Source organism: Vicugna pacos, chromosome 21, assembly GCF_048564905.1.
Source record: "Vicugna pacos chromosome 21, VicPac4, whole genome shotgun sequence".
Lineage (NCBI taxonomy): Eukaryota > Metazoa > Chordata > Mammalia > Artiodactyla > Camelidae > Vicugna > Vicugna pacos.
Genome location: NC_133007.1, coordinates 30,010,161 through 30,035,145, shown reverse-complemented (window position 1 = coordinate 30,035,145; position 24,985 = coordinate 30,010,161). Strand labels below are relative to the sequence as shown.

The following is a 24,985-nucleotide window of genomic DNA, read 5'->3' as shown; positions in this document are numbered from 1 at the left end:
CACTTCTGCTCACTGGAGCCCTGGGAGCAGAGTATCTTGTTAAGCATTTCCTGAAATACATTGTGCAGAACAGTCCTTCCCCTGCCAAGAGGGTCATAGTGCACATCAATGCATTAAAGGCACTGATAAATCCTGCAGCACACGACCCTGTTTAGCTTTCTTTCGTCTACCGTTTCCCAAATGCATGTGAGGAAAAAAATCATCCTAATACTCGAGTCATTAGTGTTCCTTGGCACACACTTGGGGGCACTCCAAGTATCTGAGGTCACCGTGCACACTTCCGGAGTCATCTCCTGCTCAAAAACCTTCCCAAAGGCCCCTACCACTGCCTCCCTGGTAGCTGATCTGAATCTGGAGCCTGGTGTTTGTGATCAACAGTGTCCTCTGTCCTTTCACCTCTTGGAAAAAGAAGCCCATTGGGGTGGCTGCCACGTGCAGAGTTGGAAGAAATAGAGCCAGATCAGCCCCTGCCCAGATGGGTGATGTTAGGCAAACCTATTAACTTCTCTGAGCCTCAGATTTCTCATCTGTGAAATGGAGGAGCCAGCAGCTCAGCACCAGCACCGTAGGTTTCCAGCCTGAATAGGGGTCTCAGCTCATAGCTGCAGCAGAAACCCAGTGGGGTTACTGAGTCCAAGAACAGCAGCAAAGAGTAGAGGTGATTTTTTTCCCTAAAGTAATTCAGAGCGTCCGGACATGTAGCTCTGCTCTGCTGTGCCCTGGCTGCCTCGTTCTGGGTAAGGCCTTGACCCCTGAGCTTCACTTCTTCCCTGTAAAATGAAACAGGCCACAAGGACACAGAGACCCAAACATACACAGAGATGACACCGAATAGAGAAACATGTAAACACACACAGACACAAGCACACCTGGACGCGCACACAAGCGCCCGTAAAACTGGTGAGATCTGAGTCAGAGGGGTGGGTTGTGTCAAGGTCAGTCTTCTGGTTGTGACGTTGTACTATAATTAGGCAAGATGCTACCACTGGGGAAAACTGGATCAAGGGTTAGTTCTCACAACTGTATGTGAAATTACAATCGTCTCAAACTAACAAATTCTTAAGATGAAGCAGGCTGACACCTATATCCTGGGGACATGGCGAAGGCCCAACAAGATGGTGTATTTCTCACTCCCTGCACGCTGCCTAACCAAACCACACGGCGGGTTTTCAGGAAACAGATGAACCGAGTGGAGGAAGATAAGGAGCACACAGTAGGTGATCAAAATTTTTCCTTACTCTTTTGATAAGGTCTTATCAGCCCAGAGAAGTGAACTCATTTGGAGTCTGCTTGCTGGGTCCGTTGCAACCAGAAGTCTCCCCACATCAGAGGCTTTATTGAAACTTGCCAGCTGCCAAGGGAGTAGATCTCCTCCCCGTCCCACAGCCTTTCTGCCAGAAGCCAGCAGGGACTGGGGCGTGGGTACAGGCACTGCCAGCAGAACCAAGAATAGGGTTCACTCTTGCTGGGGAAGGTGTTTATTCAAATCCCACCTCTCTCCCAAAAGGGTTGAGATGGTTTCCAGCGGAGGCCCAGGTGTGAGACAGGCCACCCCTAACCCCATGCTGGCTCCCCTCCTGCCCAGCCCCTTCCTACAGCTGGTCCAGGGAAGCCACTCAGAGGCTGCCAAAGAAAACTTCCCGCTCCTGGTCCCCCAGTCCTCTGGCCACTTGCTGCAAGGCTAGCAAGGACGCTGGAGGCCCCCAGGCTCCCCACTGCCCAGTGAGGCCAGGCCAGGGCAGCCCCTGACGTCACTTAGTAATAGCTGGGAGTGGGCAGGCCCAGGGTGGAGGCAGCTGAGGTTCAAGAAGGCTTATTGCAGAGCTGCCACATCTGTGAAAATCCAGAAACAAGCTGGGTATTCAGCAACAGGTGTTCTGGGGTCACCACATTACCCATAAAATTCCTATTCTCAAAGGATGCTGAGTGACGTGGGAACCACAGGATAACAGCTGGCACTCTGCTCTGACACATGCTGGCTTGTCCAATCTCCAAAACGACCTGATACAAACACTGCTATGACTCCACTTTACACATGGGGAAATTATAGCACCAAGAGGTCAAGTAACTGGCCCAAGAACACACAGCTAGTGAGGGGTGCAGCCCCGATGAGAACCCAGTCGTCTTGCTCCACAGTCCGAAGTCTTAGCCCCTCTGAAAAATATTAATGATGCTCTAGGCAGAAAAGACTAGAAAGCACAACACACAGGTATGATCCACCTACAGGAATGTGTGTGTGTGCACACGTGTGCAGAAGAAGCGGCCGGAAGCTCTGAGTCACGGAATGATGGGTAACTTTCATTACTTCCCTTTTACCTCTACTGTCCACATTTTCAACATAGAACATGCTCAACTTCAGGAAAAGACTCAAAACTGTTAAGTCAGCTGCCCTTGACCCCCTAGTGTCACCTCCTTCCCCCTTCCAGGTGCTCTCCCTCTGCATGTTCCCACCCAGGCCCATGAGCTCTGGAAACTTTGCTCAGGGTCTAAGTCCTTCCTGGCCACCATACCATACCCGCCCCCGAGGTCTGCCATGAGGTCAGGGAAAGCTTCTCAAGCCAAAAAGCTTACACAGCATTGCCTGAAATGCACTTTACAGTGGCATCAATTCTCTGCTCTACCTAAATGTTCACTCTTGGCAGTCGGGGCAGGGGGAGGGGGGTTGGGGGTGGGTAAGTTACGGCCTTCCTACTTGGGAGTCTATCACACTGACATTAAAATTATGTTTACAGCAACACTGGGAAGTGTTTGTGCTGGTTCATTAAGTGAGTAAGAGCAAGCTGTCCAACTGTACACAGAGGTTCATTTCAACGTTGAAAATGCCCAGGAGAAAACATATGACAATGTTAACAGTAGCTGCCTCTGAGCTGTGTTGGGAGCAGGTACTGAGGGTGGGCTGGGGAACCAGTTCTCCTTTATTCCTTCGTTTACTTCCCCAAATCCCTACGACAGTAATACAATCATAATGAAAATAATAGCCAGCATTTGTATGGGGCTTATTGCCAGATACCAAGCACCTTATACACATTAACTCACTAACCCCCCTCTTGGAGATAGGTACCACCACAAATGTTTTACATTAGAAGAAACTGGGGCACAGACAGGTTACTTTACTTGCCCAAGACCACACAGTAAGTGCCAGAGCTGGGATCTGTCATCTTTAACAATGAAAAAGTATTAAAATCATCCTTTGATATGAAAGCTCAAGGACAGAAAAGAACTTTACTATTTATTAAATATGTATTGTTACTCAATATACAAACAAAAAGTGTCTGTCTACTCACTTTGTTCCTCTTTTCAAAGCAAATCACCCACGAGAATCCTCATTCCTTGCCAATTGGAATATAAACCTGTGCAGCCTCTTTGAAAACAACCTGACAGTTTCTCAAATGGTTAGACCTAGAGTTATGCTATGACCTAGCAATTCCACTCTAGTGCACCCCAAGAGAAAAAAAATACATTCACACAAAACCCAGTACGTGAGTGTTCACGGCAGCATTATTCATAACAGCTGAAAGGTGAAAACAACTCAGATATCCATCAACGAGTGAATGGGCAAAAACGGAGCCTATACATACAAAGGACTATTACTTAGTCATGAAAAGGAGTGAAGCACTGACACACACTACAACGTGGATGAACCCTGACAACATTATGCTGAGTGAAAGAAGCCAGACACAAAAGACCACCTAGTCTACGATTCCATTTACATAAAATGTCCAGAACAAGCAAACCCACAGAGACAGAAAGTAGATTAGTGGCTGCCAGAGGTTGGGGGGAGGGGAGAATAGGGTTTCTTTAAGGAGTGATGAAAAATGTTCTAACATTAGATAGTGATGTTGGTGGCACAATTTCGTGAATAAAAACCACTTAATTGTACACTTTAAAACAGTAAATTTTATGGTATGCAAATTTAGCTTAATAAAGATGCTATTAAAATTTTCTTTTAAATAGAATGCAACTCACCCAGAAAAAAACTCCCTGAAGATGGAGGGGCAGTAGATTCACAGAAGGGTGCTGTTCACCATCTACACTCACCTTTGTGAGTTCCTCTCCTTTGTACCAAGGGCTGGGGATGCCACATGGGTTTAGCAGCTGGGACTGGCCTCTCATAGCCCCTCAGATTGCTAATGCAAGAAATATCAAGATATCTGTCACTGGAGAGATAGCCTTAGCTGATGAATCGGAAACGTCCCAGGGCACTGGCATTCTGCCTCAGCCTCGAACATGCTCTGTGTTCATGGGCAAGTCCCTTCCCCTCCCTATGCTTTGGGGTCCTCTTTGACAAAGGGAGGGAGGTTGGACTCAAGGATTACTAAGCTTCCTCCCAAGTCTGATTCTAAAGAGACACTCTGAGATTTGATTGTAAAGACAACAGAAACAGAAGTTTCAGTCAGGTTACAGATGAAATATACTCGGTAGCAAAAGCATAAACGGACACAAACATTTTAAACAGTGGATATTCAGTTTAACAAAAAGTGAAACGTAGCATTATTGAATACATATGTTCCAAATAACAGAGCCACCAACATACAAAAAAGCTGGCAATCCTTCACAACCTGTGGTTCTGGGATAATGTAGTTTTACATTTTGCATAAAAAAAATTTAAGTCTAGTACCTTTTCTTACTTATCTCAGGTTTGATAAAATCCCCTCAAGCAAAAGAACGTATCATCATGACTTCACCTGTGGAGGTCACCAGGGCAGGTTGACAGAAATGATTTTAACATGCACTGGCTCAACACAGAGAGAGAAAGTCAGGCTTGGAAAACATGCCCTTAAGCATAAATAACTTGGAAAAGGCCTGGTGGTTTCACAAATATTTTGTCTACACCTGCAAAAATAGAACAAGAGAGGATATAAGTGTAAAAACACATTACATTTCAAGCCCAAAAGGGCTGGTTCAAAACATTAAAGAGGCACAGTCTCTAAATATAAACCTTTTGGGAGATCGATAAAATTGATAAACCTCCAGTTAGACTGATCAAGGGAAAAAAGAAAAAAGCCACCAATGACCACTATCAGGAATGCAAGAGGGGATATCGTTACAGAGCCTACAGACATTAGAAGGCTAATAAGGGAACATTACGGAGGAGTTACGTCAATTAACTTAACTACCGAGGTGAAATGATTAAGTTCCCTGAAAAACATAAATAACCAAAATTATCTCAAGAAGAAACAAACCTCATGGGAGAATTCTCCCTCAGCACCTCAAGATGACAGCCAGGTCAACCACCCACTGAAGAAGGTAATTCAGGAAAAGGCTAATGACTGGAGCAGGTTTCAAAATGTGGATGAAGCTGGTTTGTTTTGGCAATGATGTCTTCTAGAACTTTTATTTACTGTGGTTTTTAAAGCCATATACTTAATGCCATCTTTATTGTTTTTTTCCCTAATGCATTTTCTCTGAGAGTTTGACTTTGCCAACTGTGGTTCTGCCAACCACGGTGCTCTTCAGGAATGCATTCCCACACCTGGCAAGGAATCGCTGTGTACGACACATAAAGGGAAAACCAACAGAGGGTCAAAGGATAAAAATTTCAAGTTTAGCTATTTTCTTGACTTAGTTGGAGAGACGGCTTACAGATGTGAAGCAATCAGAAGACAACGTGAAACCACATATAATAAAGTGATTAATTATTACCAAGTGCGAAAAAGTTGCATACAGGCAAGGGCCTAAACCAGCCAGGAGAGTGGAGAGACTTCAGCTGGCAGGATTTAGCAAAGAAGGCTTCCTGGAGTGGGAAAATAGGCAGAAAAAGCATGTGTCAAGACATGGTGGCGGGAACAAGTCGGACAGTTTCAAGGAGCGGTGAGGAGTCAGCTCAGGTGCATGGCGCTGTGAGTGTGTGTGCAGACAGGTGCATGTGAACAATGGCTTGTTACATTTTAGAGGGGAGATACCCCTTCGAGAGTCTAATAAAAGCCACTGATTCCCTCCCGAGAAAAATGCACCATAGGCACCAGGTTTTGCATAGAGTTTTGAGGTTAAGAAACCTGTATATGAGAGTAGGGGTGCAGCATTGAGAATGATGGATCTTCGTAAATTCCCTTATTTCCTGACTCTAGAGTGTGCCTCTGCCTCAGGACCTGACCCAAAATGTGCCCCCTTCTGGTTCGTCTCAACTCACTAATGGGGTCTAGATTCCCGTTTTTTGAGGTCTATAGGTCAGTTCTCCAGCACCATCAGCACTGGAGAGGAAATTAAATGACAAATTGCAACATTAATGAGCCAACATTTATTGAGTGTGTAATATATACTGTGCCCCATGACACACCCAGTACAGGCATCCCCACATACAGATGAGGAAACAGGCCCACAGACAGACAGACAGACAAGCAGTCAGATGGCACGTACCTGCTGACTGCCACCAAATACCAACGTGGCTCCTCTCAGGGCCAGAAGTCACGTGAGGGACCATCACCTGACTGCCCCCTTCACCTCTCAGATGAGCTCAGGGAGGGGACCACAGGAGCTCAGATGCCAGGTACCTCTGCCCACATCCAGGTTTCCCACCCCCCTCCTCTGAACAGCAGCAGCCACGGCTTGGTGGTGGTCATTCTGAACAAGGCCCAGCTTCATGGGAGACTGACCAGGAGCTCCCGCTACTCACCAGGACGGCCTCAGAGAGGGGGCTCATGAGTGGAGCTTTTTGAGGGTGAGGGGCACTCATTCCACAGGCCCTTGAGGCCAGGGCTGTGAGTGGAGCCTCAGATTCTTACTCTCCCTCCTTCCTCTGTCCCCAGGAACCACAGCAAACATTTGTGGGGTCTTGACTGCTTGCCAGCCTCACTAGGGGCTTCACCTGCCTCCTGTGCCCCTGCGGGACATCATAAGACTGTTCCTGCGTATGGGCAAGAAGCCTGGGGCTCAGAGACGTGAAGTGATGCTGAGGCCCACGTGGGTGGTGGGGGAAGGTGGCACGGTCTGACTTCAGAATCCCCTTGGCCAAACCACACCATATGCCTGTGGAGAACACACCAGCATGGCCTCCCCACGGTTTCCTGGGTATCAAAGGCTTCCAACCTCCTTTTGTGTGGATGGCTGAGAGAGCTGGGTGATACTCAGTGGAGAAGTGCTTCATAATGGGAAAAGTCTAGGAAGCAAATTTCTGATGTTCTTGTTTCTCTCTTCCCAGAGCAGAAAGGCTCCTGAGTTTTCAGGCTCCTGGCAGGTACCCTGAACCCTCGCTAGGAGCTTGGTTTGGCCTGAAGCTGCTCCCAGTAGGGTGACAGGGACATGGAAGGTGGGGACACTGGCACTCCTGCTCCTGTCCCTCCCACCAGCCAGGGCCCCAGAGCCACGCGGCGGCCAGTTTCTGCTGATGCTCTGTTCCGCCTGATTAAAGCCCCAGCACCACTGCGGCCAGAATCACAAGGGATCTCTCAGGCCCCTTGGGGCGCAGAGCTCCGGGCATCAGAACGCCACAGCGTCAGCCTATCAGCTGAGTCACGCCCTGACGCTGCCAGTGCTGAACCAGGAGGTGGCAGAGGTAAGAGGCCTCTCCAGGCTGGCTGCCCCCATGGTGCTCCACACAGCCGTGTCGCTGCTGGGTCAGCCCCAACGCAGCTTGGCTCAGCAGGACCCACCAGTCACGGCAAAGTCACCCAAGGGGGCCAGGAGGGAAGACAGGTGCCATCTTTCCTCACTCACCCACCTAGGTCCTATTCATGGGGTCAGTAAGACGAAGTTTTGCAAGCACCTAACACGTGGCTGTCACTGCTGTTTCCGTATCACCATGCTCATTGCCATCATCCCATCTTACTGCATCTCATTGACTTGAAGACCCGGACCTGTTTTATATTTTAACTTCTCTGAAATCAGGACGAATCTTACAGTGGGTGGAGGATTGGTTTCATGAGAAGCACTTTTCTCTTGCTTAGTGGCACCGTGTCAAGGATTAGATAAATAACAGCATTCACACCCTCCACATCACACACTTACGGTCCTTAACTCTTGAGCAGAGCATCTGGCGCATAGTAGGGCTCAGTAACACTGCTGATGAACCAACCCAGCATCCTTGTTTACGCTCCCTTATTTATAGCTTAAGGCAAAGATGTCCCCTCACTCTGTCAATTCTCCCCACAGATGTCTCCTAGGCAACGACCCTCCCAGGCCCCCTGCAGGCACTGGAGTTTCCCACAATGCCCCAGGGAGGTGGAGGCGGCGCTCCTCCAGACCCAGGAGCAGGGCTGGCTGGGATGACTCGGACCACTGGCAAGCGGCCTGCTGCCAGCGCAGAGCCCCCAAGGAGCTCCAGGCCGTGGGCCTGGCTGGGGTGAAGCCGCCAGGAAGTGGATTTGGCACAAGCTCCAAAAGGCCCACACAGACCAGAGAAGCCAGTGGAGGGGGGACATGTCTTGCCACCCGGAGAAATTCCACATGTGAGTCCTGGGAAGGCCCGCCCATCATGCTGGGAACAATCTCACCAAGCAGGGTGGGGAGGGGCCAGAAGCTGCGGAGCAGAGTTTGGCCAGAAGTTTCCACAGGGTGTTCCAAGCATGCTCAGCTGAGCTTGCAGGCTGTAGGCCAGATGCTCAGCTCCAGTGGGGGCCGACCTCTGGGGCTCCTGGGGGCTCTTCTGCTGAGGGCGGGCCGGGACACAGCTCTGGCCGCCTGACAATCATGACATCAAAATGCAGGCGCCCAGAAAGTTAGCAGGAAGGGGATTTTCTCAGACCCACTGCCCTAAAGCAGCCAGTGGGGTGGAGAAACTATTGGAGCTACACGGACGGTTTTGAATTGTACTCCCAACAGTGACAGCTGTGTGGCCTTGGGCAAGTCACTTTCCCTTTCTGAACCTTGGGGGCCTAGATTTTCAGATGGGGACGACTTCAAGACACAGACATTGCCAGAGGTAGAGGGATAAGCCTTTGTGGTGACAGGGCCGATCCATCAGAAAGACAAAAAGATCATAAACGTGCAGGAGCCTCAAAATTCATGAAGCAAAATTAAAGAGAGAAAAAGATAAATCCAAAACTGACGGATATTAACACCCCCTCTCAGAGAATGTGGGGCAGAGGTGGGGGGCGTGCCGGTGTAGGAGCATGCGCGCACTCACACGAGGGGTGGGTGTCAGAGTGCAAGCATGTCAACTTGGGTGTGAGAGAGAAGGTGAGTGTGTCGGGTGTCTGCATGAGTCAGTGGGGACGGGGTGGGGGTGTCGGGAGGAAGGGCTCCATCCTCTTACACCCCCACCACCTGCTGTCCCTCCGATTCAGGGCCTCCAGTGCCCCCTCCTCTGCCTGCCCCCTGGGGACCTGCCCCCAGAGAAGGTCTGGTGCATCCCCATCACCTGGCGAGTGGCAGGTAAACGGTGACCAGGGTCCAGGTTGCATCCACTAACAGGAAGGACTCTAGCCACCCCACGGCAGGGAGCTCTGAAAGCCAGGCCTTGCTTCCCCGCACGGTTTTGAAAAGCAAAGAAAGCGCAATTTCACAAGAGAAGGAGGGTGAGGGCAAGAGAAGCAACCCTTCCCCCTGCCAAGGGCCAGACCACCGCCCAGCAGCTGGGGTGGCTGCTGCGGGGCCACACTGTGCACAGGCCAGGCTCCAGGACCGCCCTTTGCAGGGATGCAACACGCGGGTCCCGATGGAGTCTTGGCTCCTGTACGAGATGGAAGCAGGGCCTTGTTTCCAGGGTGGCATTGCCTCCCCCAACCCCACATCCCTGCAGGACCCAAGGGATGGTGCACAGCGAGGCTGCCTGATCTCTGCCTCTGGGTGGCTCCGGCCAAGCTGCTCTCCCGGAGCATCCAGGGGGTTCGGTGCAGACAGTCCTGTCCTGGGAGCCTCGTTCTAAATATCCTGGCCTCCCTGTCCAAAGGCCCTGGGATATCACACAATCACACAGAGAAAGAACAGCACAGGACTGAGCAAAACCCTCTGGAAGGGAAAGGGCACAGGGAGAAACCTTGCTGTCAGAGGAATCAGGATTAAAAGAGCTGCCAACGCCGATCCAAGGCCACCCTCTCGGGCCGTCTGAGCCTCAGAGGCTCCTCCCGCCTCCCCTGTCTTGGACCAACGGCTGTGGACCCCAGGACCCCTGAGCCCCATCCCGGTGCTGCTGCGTCTCGGAGTCTGCAAGGCCCACGGCTGCCTCCCACCTTCCTCCGACCCTACCCGGCTGGCAGAACCCACACAAGCCTCTTAATCCCCATCCGCGAACCCTCCCTTCTGGAAGCCAGGACGACTTTACGGGTCTGGGAAGACTTATAAAACGCAGCTGCAGTAGGCCCTGCCCCACCCCTCCCCCCATAGGCCCCTCTGGAAGCTCGTGCAGGAGTCCCAGGGCAGCCTCCTTGTGGGGCCCCTGCCAGCCCCACATCCTCTCTCATAGGTGCCGCTCAACCTTGGGCAGAGGCCAAGGTCGGGCGTGGGACCACCCGCTCTCACACATTCCTGCTCTGCCATTTAATTCAAAACTCTCAGGGTCCTGAGCCTTGGCCTCCTCATCTGAGAAATGGGGCTGATGCCATCTTCCCACAGGGCAGGTCATGCCACCCTCCGTGGCTGGAGAAGGATGTGCCGTCTAGGGAGGAAGTTGGCATCTTACTCTAGGTCACCGAGTTAGCTGGTGGCAGCTGTGGAAAATGGAGCTAAGAGTGGAGCCACAGGCCAGGGATGAGCTGAACCTGCATATGACCCACCTCTTACCTGCTCTAAGTTTCCAAATTTTCTATCATGAAGCACGTATTTTTTTTTTTGATGTAAAATATAGTACAATTTGAAAATGTCTTTAAAACACTGAAATGGTTCCCATGGTACAATCAGTTGACAGGCAGCATCCAAGCAATACATTTAGAGAATAAAAAAATTAAAATTTGAAAAATGGCATTACTGGTATATAAATCCTGTAAGGGGAAGCCTTTTCTAGATTCACCACTTATTTAAATCCTGCCGATTTGAAGACCCCCATCTACGACTCCTCCTCCATGCAGCCTTCCCTGACTCCCATCCACTCCAAGCCACCAAATATCGGCTGGCAGCTACCTTAGGCCAGGTCCTGGCTGGGCCCTCAGCTGTCTCCCCCACTGAGCATACACACCGTAGTCCACTGTTAACTGGGCAAACTTTTATCTCCCACGTGGCTACATCTTGGTACCCACTTGGGAGGCATGTGGGGGAGCAGTTAAGCTTCTGAACGCTGGAGCCAAACAGCCTGGTTAGAATCAGATTTGGTACTTCCCAGCTGTGTGACTTCGGGCGAGTGACTTCCCCTCTCTGTGCCTCAATTTCCTTATCAATAAAATAAGAAAACCTACCTCATGAGGCTAACGGAGGGTTGCATGAGGTTATACAGGCACAGAGTGGGTGCTCTCAGTGTCATCTGCTAGTGCCATAAGTGTCATCAGCGCCACCACCTCCTTAGACCTGTGTCTTCATCAGGACTAGGACAAAACTGAAATGACCTCTCTTGTCAGCAGCTCTGCCAACACCGGATACTCGCTGGTGGGCAACAGTGGTCTTGGTGGTCCCTGATCTTGAAGGGCCTTCCTTGGACCCTGGATGGCTTCTTCTCCCCACTTTACTCTCACCCCACAGCCCGCAAGGTGAAAACAGCTTTAGGAGGTAGCTGCTCCTGCCCAGGGTCCTGGCACGCCTGCCTGGCTCAGCTGAGCCAGATACCAACTGCGACCTTTGTGCTATTCATTCAAGGTTGCTGGCACCTCTCGAAGGCAATCCAATCCAGCAATCAATTTCACACAGGTTTCCACACTGAACAGGTCAGGTAGCAAGTAGCTGGGGCAGCCAGGGATGGGGCAGAGAACCTCAGAGCCGCTGGACTCACAAGGGTCTTCTCCATCCTCCCCTCAAGCCCACTCCTGCCAACAGGTGCAGAAAGATGAGGCGGCTAGTGCCTGACAGCTAGGCAGGAGCCGAGGGGCTCAGCTGCTCGTCCACCGTCATATCCCATTCTACAGAGGAGAAAACTGAGACCCAGACAGGTAGAGGGTCTTGCCCACTGTGAATGCTGGGGCCAGAATCCGGGGCTTCTGATTTCCAAGGGTGCAGCTGGAGCAAGTCAAACACCCTAAGGGCAAGTACAACCCATTTTTAATCCTTAGTACAGCTCCCCCTAGTCCCAGGGAGGAGGAGATCAACTCCCACCTTCAAACACAAATCTGTTGATGGAGACCAGGCACAGGAGGTACAACTGTGGTCGGTGAGTGGACCGAACAAAGCTTCAAGGAGTCGCAAATGTGAATTTTTCAAGCCTAAGTTGTACCATGTTATCTGCTTGCCTGAAACCCTCAATGGGAAAGCAGAACTTACAGTGTAACCGAGGAATTACCAGATGACTCAGCAATTCACTCTAGGGTAGCTACCCAGGAGAAGTGGGAACACAGGTCCCCACAAAGACCTGCACACAAATGCTCACAGCAGCACCATTCACAACAGCCCAGTGTCCATCAGCTGACGGGTGGATAAACATGCTCCATCCATACTGTGGAATACTATTCAGCCATCAAAGGGGATGAAGTATTGGCTTATGTTACAACATGGGGGAGACCCGGAAAACATAAGTGATGGAAGCCAGACCAGACACAGGAGACAAATACTGTATGGTTCCATTCCTAAGAAATGCAAAGCAGGTAAATCTATACAGACGGAGATGCATGGTTGCCAGGGGCTGGGGGAGGGGGAGTGACTGCTAATGGGGACAGGGTTTCTTTCAGGGGTGACAGACTAGACAGTGGTGACAGGTGAACAACTCTTCGAATACACTAAAAACCACTTAAGTGTATACTTTTAAAAGGGTGAATTTTAGGGGGAGGGTATAACTCACTGGTAGATTGTGTGCTTAGCATGCACGAGGTCCTGGGTTCCATCCCCAGTACTTCCATCCTAAGTAAGTAAGTAAGTAAATAAATAAATAAATAAACCTAATTCCCCCATGTCCCCCCAAATTTAAAAGGGTGAATTTTACAGTATGTGAATTACATCTCAATTTTTAAACAAATAAAATGAAACAATGTCTTCTCAGGGTCACAGTCCTGACTTCCCAGCAAGGCCCACCTAACAGACCCCTGCTGGCCTCTGAGATGAACCCTCGCCCCCAAGACCCTGGCTTCCACACTGTTCCGAGTCCCATCTCAGGCCGCTTCCCATCCTCCTCACTGCTCAGGTGACAGCACCCACTTAGCCCTCTCTCCGCCACCCTGGAGTCACCATCACAGCCCCTCCCCTCCGGCCTGGTTTACTCACTGCTGGATTCTGATGCTCAGAACAGTGCCTGGCATACAGAAGGCACTTAATTAAGACAGACTGAACAAATGAATAGAACTCCTTTAACGACCATCATGCCATACCTTCAAGACAAGAGCCCCAAACTTCTAGGCTGTGCTCAAAAAGCCCTCACTCAGCAGTTGTCCCCCCTAGTACTGGGATCTTCCGGACGCTTTAAACACCAGTGCCACGACTCAGAGACCCTGATTTAACAGGCTGGGCTAGTGGATTCAAATGTGCCTCCGGGGATTCAAAACCCTGATGAACCTTCCAACTCCATCCCCTCCTCCTACTTCCACTAGAGCTTTTTAAGGTTCTTCAGCAAATCTCACCCTCCACATCCAGGCCTTTTCACATGCTCCTCTGCCAGAAGCACATCACCCCCTTGTGGACCCCGCTGATTCCTTTCCAGGCTCTGGGACAGCTTAGGTGTCACCTCGCCCAGGAAGCCTTCCCTGAACATCCCCGTTTCCCACCATCCTGTGGGCTCCCAGGAGACCCCAGCACAGAACTCAACACATTGCACAACCTAGCCAGGTCCTTACACCCCCCATCCCCCACAGGCAGGGCCTGCCTGATTCTATACCACGTCCTTGGAGCGCCAAGTGCTCACAGAGCGCCTGGTACACTGTAGACGTGCAACGTTTCTTTCGCTAATGGGTAGAATGTATACAAATTTTTCTCCAGAGCAAGGGCAGCAGACAGAACTGCAGCAGCACCTCTGAAAGAGGACTGGCAGAATTTCTTTTAAAACATATACATCTAACTAACTTGTGTTACTGAAAAAATAAAACAGCAAAAGTGGCCTTAGGCTGTGGATTTGTTGGTCCTTCTGGTACAGCTGCTTGAAAAGTGATGATCAGTGAGGATCTGATAACGTATCATCCTCCCCGGGACGGAACATCATGGTGTTTTAGGGCCTCAGCATGACATATGGAATTTAAAACCCAGAGCCCACGAAATGAGGAGACACTGAACAAAAAGGCCAAACTTCCAGTAACAAGATTAACAAATTTGGGGATCTAATGTACAACATGGAGATTACAGTAAATAACACTGTATCACATACTTGAATGTTGCTAAGATAGTAGATCTTCAATGCTCTCACCACAAAAAAGAAATGGTGACTGTAGTGGGATTGAGGTCATTTCGCAATACATACATACAACTATTCAACATGATGCACACCTTAAAATTACATAACATTCTATGCCAATTAAATCTCAATAAGGCTGGGGGAAAAAAGAAAACTGCTAATAAGTCACTAGGTCTTTTCCCAGCAAGTCCGGACACAGCATCAGCATCCTTCTCAACACAGTGCTAGCAGTCAGTCAGATACCATGCGTGGGAGACAAACCGCTGCAACCCCTGAAGACGGGACCTTTCATTTTGACAGATGGGGAAACGAGCAAAGGTCACATGGCGACTAGAAGCTCCTTCCACAGCCGCCCTTGGGAGCCTCCCATTGGTTGCGTGGCGCCCAAAAGCCAAGGTCCCAAATGCTCCTCCCAGAGGGCAGAAGTGACATCCCTCTCCACCATCCCCTCCAGGATCCAGACCTGGGGCAGGAGATGGACCTGAATTCCAGACGTGGGCTCCTCCTCAGCCAAGAGAACATGCCAGTGAGGCAAATCTGTCCAGAACCTTCGATCCCTCCAAAGACAGTCATGGCAGAGTTAACTTCCCAAGGGTCAGATCCAGACAGATCTAAGCAGAGAAGGGGCCAGAAAGCTCTGGGCAAACTACCTCTGCAGCTTGGCCCCTGCCTCTTCCCTGCCTCCAGGGAGGGCTGAGTTTTGAAGACCTTCTGCCTTCCTAGTTGTCTCCGATCGCCTCCAGGTTTAAGACAGGGCGCATCTGGAAAGTTTACTCCTCTGAGCAGATGGTTCCCAACCCGCCAAGAAAAGCACAGCCCTCCCCTTGGAGGTGGTCAGAGCTTGAGAAAGGCCCAAAGAACAGTCACTTCCCAGCAGCTGACAGGGAGAGGATGCCAGTGTCAGCCCAGCCAGGTGGCCTTTTCTGGCACCTTCCGGAAGGCTCCCCCATCCAACTGCCTTACCCAGGTGCCCCCTGGAGCCTGGACCTGGGGAGGAGGGGGTTGCCAGGCCCTCCCTGAAGAACAGGGAGCCCAGTGGGTGCAGAGAGCCGGGAACACAGGAAACAGATGTGCGCGCGGCCCTGACAGGCGAGTGATGACAGACGCTCTCTGCAGGCCTCAGATGTCAGCAGAGAAAAGAAAGGCAGCCCAGCGGCAACACCTGTTCAGGCTTGGAGGCCACACTGGGGGTTGGGGGCAGCCCTGTGTGGGCGCTCCCCCGCCTCCCAGGGTGCCGCTAGGTAAACAGCTGCACGCTCCATCACCCGGAGCGCTCCCCAGACCGATGGACGGACGGAGTGCCGTGAGAGGGAAGGGCAGCCTGGCGGCCAACTCGCTTGCAGGGAAAGCAGAACCATCAAGCGGCAGACCCACCCTCGACGGGAGCCAGCTCCTCCCAGCAGCAGAAGGCGGTCCTGGCTGAAATCTGAACACCTGAGCAATGCTGGGGGAGCAAACACAAGGGAGCCACTTATCAGCGAGTGGAGAAGCGTGGTGGGGTATGGGGAGGACAGCAGAGGCAACCAGTGGGGGCTTCTCGGGGGCCTCTGGCCTCTGCAAGCTGCCTCCTGCATCTCAGCTGCTCTGCTGGCTGAAGCGGGGGGGCAGGCATGTGCAGAAGAAATTGGGACCCAGGCACCCCCCCCACAACCCCCGCCCAGGGCACTGATACCTTTATAGCTGGAGCCCCGACGGGACACGAAGTCCGGGAAGAGTCGAGGGTTGGAGCGCATACTCCAAAGCCGGGCTCCTGGGTCAGATGTTGGCACTGTTGTTGTTTGCTGAGTGGCCTTGGGCAAACTCCTTGACCTCTCTGGACTTGATTCTTCCCCTGTGAAATGGGGATAGCAGCACCTCCCTACGTGGGGTTGTTGTGAGGATTCGGTTAAGTGTGAATACAGGTGAAGCCTGTGGCACAGCCTAGAACACAGAGAACATTCTATATCCTCATCATTATTATGTCCCCAGATGCCATTGCCAGCCGCCTGGCCAGCTGTGCCTCCCAGCTCCGAAGGGAGGGACAATTCCCCACCCCCAGCAGAAAAGTGGGGGCAGAGGCTGCAACGTTAGAGCCCATGGGTGCTGACGAGAGACCCAGCCCTGTTACAAGTACCTCGGGGAAGAGACAGGAGCGAGTGTGCTCTGCACCCCTGCTGCCCAACAGCTGCTCTCCCATCTCAAACCTTCCAGAGGAAGGAGCATCTGCACTTCTCAAGGGCAGCAACTGAGGCTCAGAGAGGGCAAGAGTCTTACCCAAGGACACACAGCCAGCTCTCTAGAGAACAAAGACTGAAGCCAGGTTGGTCTTAAGGTCAAGGCAGGGTCTTCCCATGGCTCTGCAGAGCTTCCTGTTCTGGGGCTCCTACCCTGGAAGCATCCCCAAAAGGGTGGACTGAAGCCTCCTCATCCCACCCCCTGACACAGCCCTATTCAAGAACCAGCTCACAGATATGGTGGCCACAAAGCAGGGAGCCCTCCCAGGGGCCAGGAGTCCAGCTGGTGAGAAAAGCCACAAACACGATCTAAACAGAGGGCATCAGTGACACCCTTCCTTCCTTCCTTCCTCTCTCTTCCACATTTCTTTCGTAGTGGTTAAAGTTGATTGACTAACGAATGAACACTTCACAGGAAACAACTGAGGCATCACGGGGGGCGGGATAGACGAGGTTCTGGAACACAATGTCCCAGCTAAGCCGTTTCCCTGCACCACCTTCCAATGCCCCAGCCACTCCCACCCGAATTCTCAAACTACACACCAAAGAGACACAGAATATGGATGTGAGAACCAAGGCCTCAGGAGCTGACATCAGGAAAGGAGTGTGGGGGCCTTGGCCCCTTCCCTAGTGGCACCAGCCACTCCTCTGCCCCTGCCAGCCCCTGCCTGGAGTCCCCTGGGTTTGTCTGCAGTTCCTGTGACCCTGCGCTCTCATCCCTGTGCCCACCCTGGCACTTGGCCTTAGCCTCATCCTGATTTGCTTACAGCTCTGCAGGAAGCTGTACTCTTTGCGGACTCTGCGCCCCCTTCCCCCAATATCGGAGGCTCTGTGCTGGCCACCAGACCCCCAGTGTCTGGAACAGCGCCTGGCTCAGAGCAGGCGCTCCACAAATATTTGTTAAATGAATGAGAAGGGAGAAGGGGGAGAAAGGGGAGGCACAGAGACTGCATTTCCAGCGTTCCACCGACCTTCAATCAGGCCCTCTTAGAAGCAGAAGTTGAGGCTCCTCTCTCCGTCTGTCTAAAGGAGCCTGAGCCCCACACCACTGCCCTGCCACACACACGCCCAAGGCCCCATCGGCCACCTGGGTTGTTGCCATAGCCCGGCCCTGGGTGGAGCTCTTCCCAGCCCATTCCAAGCCTTCTTTCAAGAACTTTTTACTGCTCCGCTATATCTAAACCCAACCTCTAGTTTACACCAACCTTACTCCCCTTTCTCCTGAATTCCACCCTCCTCAACAAATCCTCCCCATCTTCCAAGGCTCCACTTCTGCCAGGCAGTCCGCTAGGATTAGGACTTTGGAGTAGGAAGACCTGGGTTCAAGACCCACCTCAGCCACCTACTGGCTGTGTGACAGTCACCAGGGTCATCTGACCTCTGAGTCTCAATTTACTCACCTCTAAAATGGGAATAAAAAGGACTCACAGGGACATGGTAAGGAGTACCCGAAATAAGTTGTTTTAGAAACGGTGCGACAGTTAGTGTGATGTTCAGCCCTCCCAAACTCCTGCTGACTCCTTCTGGGCAGACACTAGTCTGCGTTTTCATCCACACCCGGCTACCCTCTGCTCCCCCACTCCCAGCTGTACTGGGAACTGCAGCTTCTTTTGTTTCTTCAAGTTTCTATCAGTGAAGGCCTACACTGGCATCTCATCAACTCCTGATGAGTGAGCAAATCAACGTGGGAAAATTCACCGCAATTTGCATGTTCCGCAGAAAAACAGTGAGAAGCCTCACGGTGGGGCGCTCTGATTACCCCAGGCCCATCACCACCAAGCCCCAAATCTGCACCCATCCTGCAAACCCAAAGCCTTGCAAACAATCCCCCTGCACCCTACAACAATCTGCCCCAACATGTCGGGCGCACGTGAAGGTCCAACTGTGAGCCAAGTCCTTGACTTTCTGGAAGCGTTCAAATGCCCCGATCTAGTTAATTCTCACACTGCCCCACGAGGCAGGTGATACTCGTTGCTACTCCCCAGCCAAGAAAATGAGCCCAGGGAGGATGAGAAGTGTACTCTCGGCAACTCAATTAACAAGAAAAAGGGCAGGACTGGAATCCGGTTCTGTCCTGCTCCAAAGCAGGGTTCTTCTCTGGTCCTGGCCCTTCTGACAGGCTGGACCACCACACACAGCAAACGAGAGGGTCAGCATCCACAATGGCGGGGCAGGCTTGGCCACTTTAAATGAGAGGCCACCCAAACACAGCTCTAAAGACAAAAGCCCCGGACAAGACCAAAGCCCCCAAATACAGCACTGAGTCCAAAGGTGACACTGGCATTGAAGGAACCCTGGGCAGAGCCTGAAGGCACTGGGGATGGCATCTACTTTTTAGACAGCAACCACTGTGAGTGAACACGCAACCCAGGAACCCTGCACATGTGCACGCGCATGGACACGTGGGAGGCAGGATTAGGAAACTTTCAAGCCGATGGCACCACCATTCCTGATCAGGGGGAGACACCCTCGCCTGTCCACACATCCCTCTGCCAGCCCCTCGCCAGCAGCTACCACTACTGGCGTCTGGCCAAAACAAGTCAGTGTCAGTGGCTTTGGTGGAAATTAGGATTCGTGGCCCCGGTGGCCGTGGTGGAGACCACAACTCACAGGCAACTTCTTCCCCAGACCCACCGGGGGCTGTTCCTGCTTCAGTCTTTGCAAAGCCAGATCCAAAATTAACTGAGCCCCGTCTGGCTGCTCCCAGGCAGGCAGCGTGAAGGCAGGCGCCTTATAAACAGGGCACACGCCAGGCCTCCCGCCCTCCCCCTGCACAGCTGACTTGCAGAGAAGAAAGACTCTCTTCCCACCGGGAGAAAAGTCTGTTTAGGCCACTCTCCCCTGGGTCCTGAACCCCCATGTCTGGAAATCTGTCTCCATCTGCTATTAAGCAGCCAGAGAGCCTCAGAGGAAAAGTGTGAACCTGGGTGGAAAATTCTGGAAAAGCTGAGCCAAGTGGGAGCTAGTGTAGAGGAACTTCCATTGCTGATGTGTTTCAAACCGGGTAAGTGCAGAGACCTCTCGGTGACCTGCATGGCTGGACTAATTACCAATGTTATCAGGCGGATGACAGACATGCCCCGAACTTCCTCTGTTTGATAGATTCCGCTGCAAACACACTCAAGTTCAGGCCCATGCCTGCTGTTTTCAGCAGTGCCCTATGCTTCTACGAGACCACAGTGGGCCCCCCAACTCCTCTGACCTGCCACATGTAGAGTTCAGCCAGGCCAACACACACACTGAGCACCAGCCAGGTGACCCGGGGAGGGCACCTCCTGCTGGAACACACAGTACAGAATCAGTGCAAACTCCTTCCTAGCAGAGGCACAGAAACATCTCTTCTTTCCCTGCTCACATTTCAGAGATGAGCACTGCTGCTTACCTTCCTTGCCACTGCCACTGGGGAGCTCCAGCCCATGGGTCCCTGGCGGGTAAGCCCTTGGCCAGCGCACACCAGGGTCCCACACTCCACACAGGCGCCAATGATCAGCTGCCGCCCATCGTCCACTAGCAGGCTGTGGCTTGCTCGCAGGGTATAGAGAAACAAGGGTAACCGGGCCACCCGCACAGCCTTCAGCCCAAGACAGCGCTTCTTCTCCTGCTGGCAGAAGAAGCACACGAACATCTCCACTTGGTACTGCCGAGACCAGGGGCTGATGGCGTGGTGGGTGCTGCGGGCCTCGTGCTGCAGCCACTGGCCCAGCAGGTCGTGGTAACAGAGAACGCAGGTTGCCACTAGGCCGGTGGAGTCAGCAGGCCTGGCGTGCGGGGCGGGCGGGTAGACGGTGAGGAACGGGAAGAACGGTTCTTTCTCACCCAAGCGGCTGGAGGGGTTCACATTGAGCTGGAACTCCTTCCCGGGGCCCAGCTCAGCCCCACAGATATAGCAGACGGATGCTGGGCTGCCCTGGGCCAATGTGGGCGGCTCGGAGAGAGCAGGGTCTGAGGCAGAGAAGGCCTGGTGGTACCTCCCCAGGAAGCCCTGAACGGAGGTGATGAGCTCCTCGTTCTGGCAGGCCCGGTACAGGGCCCAGATGTCCTCCAGGACGCTGAAGCACTTGGGGCAGCTGCGGACCTCACAGCGCTTGTTGGGGCCCTGGGCGTTGGGGGGGCAGGGCAGGAGGCTGAGAAAGGGGAAATGCATGGAGCCCCTGGCGTTGCCGTTGAGGACCCTGGAGGCCACGGCCCGGGCATCCTGGGTACAGTCTTCCCCACAGAGGTAGCAGGCCTCTGGCAGGGCCCCAGTAGGCAAGTCCTCTTCCCTCGGGAGCCTCCTGCCCTTGGAGGCCATGCCAGGGGCGTGGCTGTTCAGGGGAACCACGTATAGCCGCTGCAGGACAGGCACGTTGGCCAGCTCGAAGCTCTGCCACTGCTGCATGAGAGATGAGAAGCAGCAGGGACACACCAGGGTGCTGCCGCCCTGGCTGATGGGCTGTGCCCCGGGGGGCGGGCTGTGCAGCCACAGGAAGGGGAAGAAGGGAGCCTGGGCCAGCTTCTCCTGCTTCTGCACGTGGATCTGGTGCTGCGAGGCCGGGGACAGTGCTGACCCGCAGATGTAGCAGCAAAGGCCCTCTGGTGGTGCAGCCCGGCTATCCAGGGGAGCCCGGGGGGCACGGCCGCCACCGTTTTCCTTCTCTTTGGGGCGGCAGGAGCCTGGGAGAGGCTGCTCCTTCCGGTCCTCTTCCTCGCTGGTGATGTTGATGTCACTGTCCTCAGACATGCAGTAGCCCCCTCGGGTCTCCCCCAGCGGTCTGCTCTCAGGAGTCTTGGCGGCCCTCACCGAAGGAGCTCCTTTTACGCCCTCTGCAGGGGCCACTTGGACTGCAGGCCCTTGCCAAGGGTCCTGAATGCCCCTCAGGACGCTGGCCCGGGCCTCAGAGACCCAGTGCCTCCCGGTGCCCTTCCGCCGGCGCCGGATGCCGGTCTTGGGCTCCCCGTCCACGTGGAGTTTCGAAGGGACTCCCTCGTCCTCCAAGTCTCCCGGTGTGGAGGTCTCCACGCCCTGTCTCTGAGCGGGTCCCGGCGCCGGCCTCCACTCCGGGCAGCGGCCCCCGCGAGGCCCTGGCCCTGGGGCAGCCCTCGCCGCTGGGGCCCCGTCCTGGTGGGGACTGGCAGCGTCGCGCGGGGCCGGGTCGGGCTCAGAGAGGGGATCGGTGTCCGACAGCTCCGACAGCTCCGAGTCTCGAGTCTCCTCAGCAGCCGCGCGGGACCCGGGGCCGCCGCTACCGTCGTCGTCGTCGCCGCCGGCCCCGCCGCCCAGCGCGTAGGCGACGTTCCACTCACGGGGAGCCCCGGCGCCCCCGCGGCGCCCGCCCGCGCCCGCGTCGCACTGGTGGGGCCTCTTAAGCCAGTACATGCGCTTGTCCACGGGCGTGCGGGCGCGCTCGAAGGCGGCCCACTGCTCGCCCAGGAAGCAGCGGCACACGGCGCACACCAGCACGCAGCCGTCGGCCGGGGACAGCTCGCGCGCGCCGGGCGCCGGCTCCTGCTGCTGCAGGAACGGGAAGAAGGGCTGCGCCGGGGCCCCCGCGCCCGCCGCCGCCGCCGGCTGCTTCACCTGCAGCTTCAGCTCCTTGCCGCGTCCGATGCCGCCGCCACAGATGAAACAGGAGAGCGGCGCGCCGCCGCCCGCCGCCCGCTCGCCCACGGCTGCCATGAGCCGCTGCTTGCGGGAGACCGGCGCCGGCCGCCCGCTCATGGCCGCGCCGCGCCGCCCGCCCTGGTCCCCGCGCGCCCCGGGCCGCCCTCACCGCCCGCCGCCGCCGCCGCCGCGCCCAACTTGGAGCATGTGTGCGCGCCGCAAAGTTTGGCGGCGGGCGGCCGGCGCGGGCGCGGGCGCTCGGCCGCTCGCAGGGGCGCCCCCCCCGGCCGGCCGAGCCCCCGGCGGCGCCGCGGCGAGCGCGCCCGGAACGCAACGGCGGCGGCGGCGGGCCCCGGGCGGCTGGAGCGGCAGCCGCATGTGCGAGCTCCGGCGCCTGCCAAAGCGTTGGGTCATTTAATTGGGGAGGAGGGAGGCGGGGCGGCGGGCGGCGCGGAGGGAGGAGGGGAGGGGAGGAGAGGGCGGGAGGGCGGGAGCACGGCGGGCGGGGGAATCCCTCCCTCGCGCCGCTTCCCCTCCCTTCCCCTCCCCTCCGCCTGCCCTCCCTCCTCCCTCTTCTCCTCCTCCGCTCTCCTCCACGCCACCCCCCCCCCGCCCGCGTCCCAAACTGCGCACAATAGCTCGCCGGCTCCTCTATCTATTTTGTGTCCAGCCGGGAGCCGCGCTCGATGATTCATTGCCCCAATTAGGGGCTCTCTCCTGCGCGCCAGGCTCGAGCCGTCTGAAGGGTCTCCTCAGGGACCCGCGGAAACCCATCAGCCGCTGGAGCTGGTCTTTAAGTAAAGGTCAAGCAGGACGCGGGAGGAGCCAGGTAAGGACGCAGCCCGCATCCCCAGAGACCCAGGAGCCCGACCAGGAAGGGCAGCTCTCCAGAGGGGCAGCCTCAGCCCAGAAGTAGGGACGCTGCAGAGTGAGCTGGGATGCTCTGACCCCCTCCCCATTCTAAAGGGCCTTTACAGCCCTGAGGAGCCGCGGGTTGGGGGCACGTTTCAGGGCCCAGGGTTCTAATTTTGGTGAGAGGGAAGAGAAGCTGTCTCCAGTCTCCCAGAGCACATTAGTGAATGCACCATCCAGGGGACAGACTCCTCAGCCTGCCACACCCCTACCCAACACTGGCCAAGGGCAGAAAGGGTCCTGTGTCTGGGCTGTGTGTTCCAGGGCAAAGACTCAGCAACTCTGGGCCCTTTCTTCCTCTTGTTAAACAGAAGCTCTGGCAGGGGATTAACTGTTTCCATGTATTTACTGCACATGTGTATAGATACATGCATTTATTAAACAAAGAGGAGAGAGAACTCAGCATGTGCCAGGTGCAGAATCTAAGCACTTTATACATATCCACTCAGTTACTCCTCCCAGTAACTCTGGGTTAAGTGCCATGGTCAGCCCACTTTACAGTCGAGATAGAGGAGGCACTGAGTATTAAGGTACTCTTCAGGAGTGGTGGAGCTGAGATTCAGACCCCGGCAGCCAGTTGCAGGCCCCTGTTCACAACTGCCTGCCTGTGTAGCCGCACTAGGCGAACATCTGGTCTCCGTCATCCATCTGCTGATGGAGACTGTCCACGGCAGGGGACACAGGCAGGACCTCTCCATCCTCTCTGCTGCTCTGGCTGAGACTGGGAGGCCTTGTGAAAATCCAGGCCTTTCTGGGCCTTACATTTTCCATCTGCAAAATGCCACCCCTTCCAGCTTGAAAATTCTATGTCTCTGATTTCTGAGTAGTTGACAGCTGTCCTAACCTGCCAGCTGGAGCCCAGAGTCATGAGGACAAAGGTGCCAAGTTGCCCCCTGCCCTCTGGGGCACTGACATGTAAGTAAAACTAGGCCTCCTCTTGGCGTGGAGGAGGGCCATGCATTATAAATAAATGGAATAAGAGAAAAGGGCCGCCTCTTTGGAATCCCTGGTGGCTGTTGCAGGGATCACAGTCCAGGGGTTAACAGGAAAGTCATCATCATCATCATGGCGAGAAATGCAGAACTGCCGGTTCTCACCCAGGCCAGAGAAAAGCTGTGTCAGCAAAACTGTCCCAAAGGAATGTTGGGGGCTGGGCGGGGCTTTCCCTGCTTCTGGCATTTTTCATATCTGCTGAGAGGAGGGGGCCTGATTAGGAAAACTGTAAAGTGATGTCTGTGTCCTAGCACACCTCTCAAGCCCCACACAGTGCAAGAGGCTGCTGCTGGTAAAACAACCCCTGGCTTAGGAAAGGCAGGTCTGCTGCGGGACTACACATGGGTCCCTTAAGGCTTGGCACATGCTGTTCCTTCTGTTTCAAATGCCTTTCCAGTCTGTCTTTGTGAAGCCAACTCCTCTCATCTTTATGGTCTTGGCTGCAGTGTCTTCCCCCAGAGGATTTCCTGCCTTCTCCATCTAAAGTAGTTTCCCCTGTTATTCTCAGTCTCAGCTCATTGGCATAGGAATTTACCAATGATTTTATTTCTTTTCCTGTTGACTCTTTCCCCGTCCAGTTCCCCTAGGAGCCCGGGTGCTCCCTTCTGTAGGAACCAGGTCTGTCTTACCATGTACATCCAGGCCTCACTGCTTGGGCCCCACACACCTAGGGCTCCATCCTGTCCCATCCCTCTCTAGCTATGTGAGCCTTGGGCAAACCTCTTAGCTCCCTAAGCCTCAGTTTTCTGCTCTGTACAATGGAGCTGTGATCCTCACCGGGCTTTTTTGCATGGATCACAGGGGCCTGGCACGTTGTAGGTAACTCTGTGTGCGTGTGTGTGTGTTGATCCTTCCTAGCTCTGTCCAGCGGTTAACGAGGTCCTGCTCCTGCCTGTCTGCACTCCGAGGTGAGGGGAGCACTGTGATGAGATCACACACGGTATGAAGGAGGAGGGCTAC

General features: G+C 54.2%; 1 protein-coding gene across 2 annotated transcripts in view; it reads right to left on the bottom strand.

Annotated features, from left to right (window-relative positions):
- LOC140688136 (uncharacterized) overlaps positions 1-22,353 on the bottom strand; it is a 230,406-nt gene extending 208,053 nt beyond the window's left edge. For both annotated transcript variants that reach the window (XM_072946750.1, XM_072946749.1), the window contains exon 1: positions 19,922-22,353. In XM_072946750.1, the coding sequence (XP_072802851.1) occupies positions 19,922-22,237 (2,316 nt within the window). In that variant the 5' untranslated portion in view covers positions 22,238-22,353. The remainder of the gene's footprint in view (positions 1-19,921) is intronic.
- Between the last annotated feature and the right edge of the window lie 2,632 nt (positions 22,354-24,985).